Genomic DNA, 5,189 nt, shown 5'->3' on the forward strand with positions numbered 1-5,189 from the left:
GGGGGGGGAGGGGAGAGTTGTACATAGCTACTGAGGTTTGAACTCAGGGCCTTATGCTTGCTTGACAGGTACTCTACCACTTGCATCACATATCTATCCCTTTTTGCTCTGATTATTTTTGAAATAAAAGCTCCCTTTTTTGCCTAGACAGACCCAGGTTTCAATGCTCCTATTTATACTCCCTGCTGTACCTGAGATAGCAGGGATGTACCACTGTGGCCAACTGGTTATTGGTTGAGAGGTGGTCTCTAGAAATTTTTGCCCAGATTGGCCTTGTACCTAGATCTTTGTACCTCTCAGCTTCTCCAGTAGCTAGGGTTACATAAAAAATTGTGCCCAGCATAAAAGTGACTTGAAATAAAAAAGTAATAAATCAGATTTCTCATTTTGTATACTTCTATTAGTTGTTGGAGCCTGTCAAATGCCAAGGTTATCATGTAGGCTGGTCTTGAATTTCAGATCCTACTGCTTCAGCCTTCTAAATGCTGGGATTACAGACCTGTACCACTGTGTTACTCTCTTGAAGCCTTTGTTGAGAGTCAACTATAGAGTTCCTCAATGCAAAATGTCTTTCTTAAAAGGGATAACCTTTCACTGTATCTTAATATTTATATTTTCATGAACAAAAATTAATAGTTGTGATAAATAACCACATGGAAACCATTGAAAGACATGTATAAAGAAAAAGTAATGTTTTCCAAATAGTACAAGTAGCAAAGAATTAAATTGTGGGCTTATTTTTCAAAGGCACTTTTACTGTGACATCACATTTTCATTTCTATGGTGAAGAGGCTGAATATAGTTCCTTCTTTCCATTATCCATCTCTCCCAGTCTGTGTGAAAAGAGATTTTTCTTGGATGAATACCTCTCTGCTGAGCTGCCTACCATTGGTCCCAATTGACATAATTTTGCATTTACTTTTTTTAGAATCTTGTTACCCACTTATATTCTGACCTCTGTAATATTTTTAATGTCAACTGGAAACAATCGATTGAGAATTCTGATATAAATGATCATTGAAGGATGTTGCACATGCTGGGCATCAGTGGCTCAACTACTACCTAGCTACTCAGGAAGCTGAGATCTGAGGATTGTGGTAAAGAGCCGGCCCAGGCAGGAAAGGCCACAAGATTCCTCAATTTACTACTAAAAAGCAGGAAGTGGAGCTGTGGCTCCATTGGTAGAGTGCTAGTCTTGAGAAGAAAAAGCTCAGGGACAGCCTCCAGGTCCTGAGTTCAGGCCCCAGGACTGGCACACAGACAAAAGTATGCTGCATAGGAAAGAACTCATAATTAGCTCTAAGATAATCCAGGAAAGCAAAGTTGGGCCCCTTTTTCAAGCAGCTCCATAGTTACATTGCTTCTGTAGTCTTAGCTCTGCTCCTCGCTCTCTTTCCGTAAGTTATTTATGCTGCATATCGTCGGTCGCAGAACTGGGAAGTATCCCATACATAGAAAGGATAGTTTGAGTTTCGGAATTGACTTGATTAAGATATTTTCTCCCTAAGGGAATATTTTTTTCAAAGCTAAAATGGATCTTTCCTCCTTTGTGCTTAAAATACAGAACTTGGCTTCTATCGTATCTGATTTTTGTTATGCTTTTTCTTGTACTTATGTCAAGTCTACACTTTTTGTGTCAGCGCAGTACTGGGGTTTGAATGCAGGGCTTTCTGCTTCTTAGGGAGGCAGTCTGTGACAACTAAAGCAGTTCTGTTTTGCTTTAGTTGTTTTTCAAATACAGTCTCAATTTTTCCCCAGGCTTGCTTCAGATCTTGGTCCCCCTATCTGTGCGCTCCCACATACAGAAATGGGACCCTAGGCATGAGCACTACCACCAGCTTATTGGTTAGATGGGGCCTTGCTATTTGCACAGGATATATGAACTGTAATTTTTGTTGTTGTTGGTCGTGGGGCTTGAACTCTGGGCCTGGGCGCTGTCCCTGCACTCTTCAGCTCAAGGCGAGCACTCTACTGCTTGAGCCACAGTGCCACTTCCGGTTTTCTAGTGGTTTATTAGGAATAAGAGTTTCACGGACTTTCCTGCCGGAGCCAGCTTTGAACCACGATCCTCAGATCTCAGCCCCCTGAGTAGCTAGGATTACAGGCATGAGCAGGTGCGATCGTTTTGATGTCTACCTTCAGAGTAGTTGGGATTAAAGGTATAAGCCACTAAACTCAGCTTTATTTATTGTTTTGGTTGATACCTTCAATTTATTTTAAATGATTAGCATACTTGCTGATACAGTATATTGCCAGCTATAAATGAATCAAAACTACACATAACCACAATTGTGAAATAAACATTGATAAATACAACCCTGTTAAATGCAATGTTCTGTTTTTCTGTATTTTAATTCCCATTAGTTTGCAGCAGAGTCTACTGAGTGTAGGCCTGTCAGGCATCCTGACTGCGACCTACCAGAGAAGTGTAATGGAAGCTCAGGGTTCTGTCCACCTGATATACATGTACTCAATGGGAACATGTGCAAAGGTGATAAGTATTTTTGTCACGATGGAATTTGCCATGATCTTGATCAACGATGTGAGAACGTTTTTGGAACAGGTAAGTTTTTTTAGAAATTTTTTTTTTGCTATATATAAATGGTTGAGCATCAGTATACTATGAATATTACCAGAACAAGAGCAAATGTTACATGATTATGTATATTGTTTATTACCTACAGTATTTTCTCCCCTCTTTATTGAAGTAAAATTGAGAGAAATTATATGCTTTTAGGAGTAGGGCTTGATGTTCTGTTACATTATGAGGTGTCAACAAACTAATTAATATACACATCTTTTTTTTACAGTTGCCATTTCTCTTAAAGATTTTTTTTTGTTTGTGTATGTGCCAGTACTGGGACTTGAACTTGGTGCCTGGGCACTCTCCTCTAACTTTATTTGCTCAAGCATGGTGCTCTACCTCTTGAGCCACAGCTCTACTTTCAGTTTGCTTTTTGTTGTTGTCTGTGGTTAATTGGAGATAAGACTCTCACAGACTTTCCTGCCAGGGCTAGCTTCAAACTATGATCCTTAAATCTCAGCCTCCTGAGTAGTTAGGATAACAGGTGTGAGCCACTGGTGCCTGGTTTAAAAAAAATGTTTTAACAAGCAGAAAAGGTCAAAATCTATGTACATATGACCATAAAAGATGATGCTAAGTGAAATGAACTCCAAGATATGGATACAAGGGGTTTTTTCTTTGTTGTTGTTTTTAATATTCTATGTAATTTTTCTGTTTCTTTTGTATGTTCTTCCCCCATGGTATAACCCCTGTTTTCACTGTGTTTGATTCAGGTGCCCTACATCTTGTATATACATTTTTCTAGTTTGAGGAGGGGAAGGAAAATAACAAAATGTTGAAACAAGGATACAGTTTGACCAAATATAACAATAAGATGTACAAGACACTGTGTTGAAAATGAACTTTACAACATGGGAGGGGAAAGAGGAGTTGGGGAGGTGTGGAGGGAAGGGATGGTAGAGGAAAAACAAAGGAGGGGGTAACAATGCTTGATGGGAAATGTATTTAGTACCTTACACATGTAACTGTAACCCCTCTGTACAGTGTCTTTACAATAAAAACATTAAAAATGAAGTTAAAAATGTCAAGAGCTATCCTGTCAGGAAACTTCAAGTTTTCTATGTATTATTATCTACTACAATCACTGTTGTAGTTCAAATCTTCTGAACTTGTTCAATTTGAAAACTGCTAGTTTGAACATCTTGATGAGCATCTTCCATTTCCCCCACCTTGCTTCTCCAATCTCCAAAAATCACTATTCTACTTTTTGAATGTTAGATTCTACATATAGGTTTTATGTCTCCATACTTGGATGTTTTCCAGATTCATACATTATGTCACAAATGGTAGAATTTTCTTCTTTACTAAGGCTGAAGACTATTTCACTGTGTATATATCTGTCTGTCTGTCTATTAATCCATCAATCCATCCATCTACATCCACCCATCTATATATCAGCTTTATCATATTTTTATTTCATTTTATTTTCTTTATTGTGAAAATACTGCACAGAGGGTTACAATTACATGGGCAAGATAATGAGTATATTTCTTATCAAGCATTGTAGAATCCTCCTTTGTTTCCCCTTCCCATCCCTTCCAATCCTCCCCACCGCCAATCTTCCCCGCACCCCCCCACCAAAGTTGTAAAGTTCGTTTTCGACATAATGACTTGTATATCTCATTGTTGCAATGGGTCCACCTGTATCCCTATTTACACAATTTGTTTTTCCACATCCCCTCCACAAATTATACCGACATCAAATACAGTGAAAGCAGAAGATATACTGTGGGGAAGGGACATACAAAGCAACTAAGAAATAATTTTATAAATGTGTAAGAAACAATCGCATGAAAGAAAAAAATCATTTGAATACATATCTTAGGGTTCATTTTCCTAACATCACCTTATCTGACCTTTTCTGCTTGACTCAGACATATACTATATATTGCAAATAAGAGAAACCATGAGATCTATGTTTCTTTGGGCCTGGCTTACTTCACTTAATATAATTTTTTCCAAGCCTTTCCATTTTCTAACAAATGGGGCAATGTCATTCTTTCTGATGGAGGCATAGAATTCCATTGTGTATATATACCACATTTTCTTGATCCATTCATCTACTGAGGGGCATCTGGGTTGGTTCCATATCTTAGCTATAGTAAATAATGCTGCGATAAACATAGTCATGCTGGTAGCTTAAGTATGGTCATGTTTGTAAGCATTTGGGTAAATGCCCAAAAGTGGGATTGCTGGGTCATAGGGGAGCTCTATGTGGAGTCTCTTTTTTTTAATTAATTAATTAATTATTTTTATTGTGAACATACTGCACAGAGGGGTTACAATTACATGGGCAAGATAATGAGTACATTTCTTATCAAGCATTGCAAGCTTCCTCCTTGGTTTACCCTTCACATCCCTTCCCAGCCTCCCCCCCCCATCCTCCCCCCCTCCCCACCAAAGTTGTAAAGTTCGTTTTTGACATGACAACTTGTAGTTCTCATTGTTGCAACGGGTCCACCTGTATCCTTAAACAACTTGTTTTTCCCCTTCTCCTCCACAAATTATACTGACATCAAATACAGTGAAAGCAGGTGTTATACTGTGGGGGAGGGACATACAAAGCAACTAAGAAATAATCTTATAAATGCGTTAGAAACAAATG

General features: G+C 38.5%; 1 protein-coding gene across 1 annotated transcript in view; it reads left to right on the forward strand.

Moving 5' to 3' along the window:
• Positions 1 to 5,189, forward strand: part of Adam32 (ADAM metallopeptidase domain 32) — an 85,108-nt gene that overhangs the window by 55,603 nt on the left and 24,316 nt on the right. The window contains exon 14 of the mRNA XM_013024331.1: positions 2,365 to 2,563. Coding sequence (XP_012879785.1) covers positions 2,365 to 2,563 — 199 coding nt within the window. The remainder of the gene's footprint in view (positions 1 to 2,364; positions 2,564 to 5,189) is intronic.

This window comes from Dipodomys ordii, unplaced genomic scaffold (assembly GCF_000151885.1).
Source record: "Dipodomys ordii isolate 6190 unplaced genomic scaffold, Dord_2.0 Scaffold4, whole genome shotgun sequence".
Classification (NCBI taxonomy): domain Eukaryota; kingdom Metazoa; phylum Chordata; class Mammalia; order Rodentia; family Heteromyidae; genus Dipodomys; species Dipodomys ordii.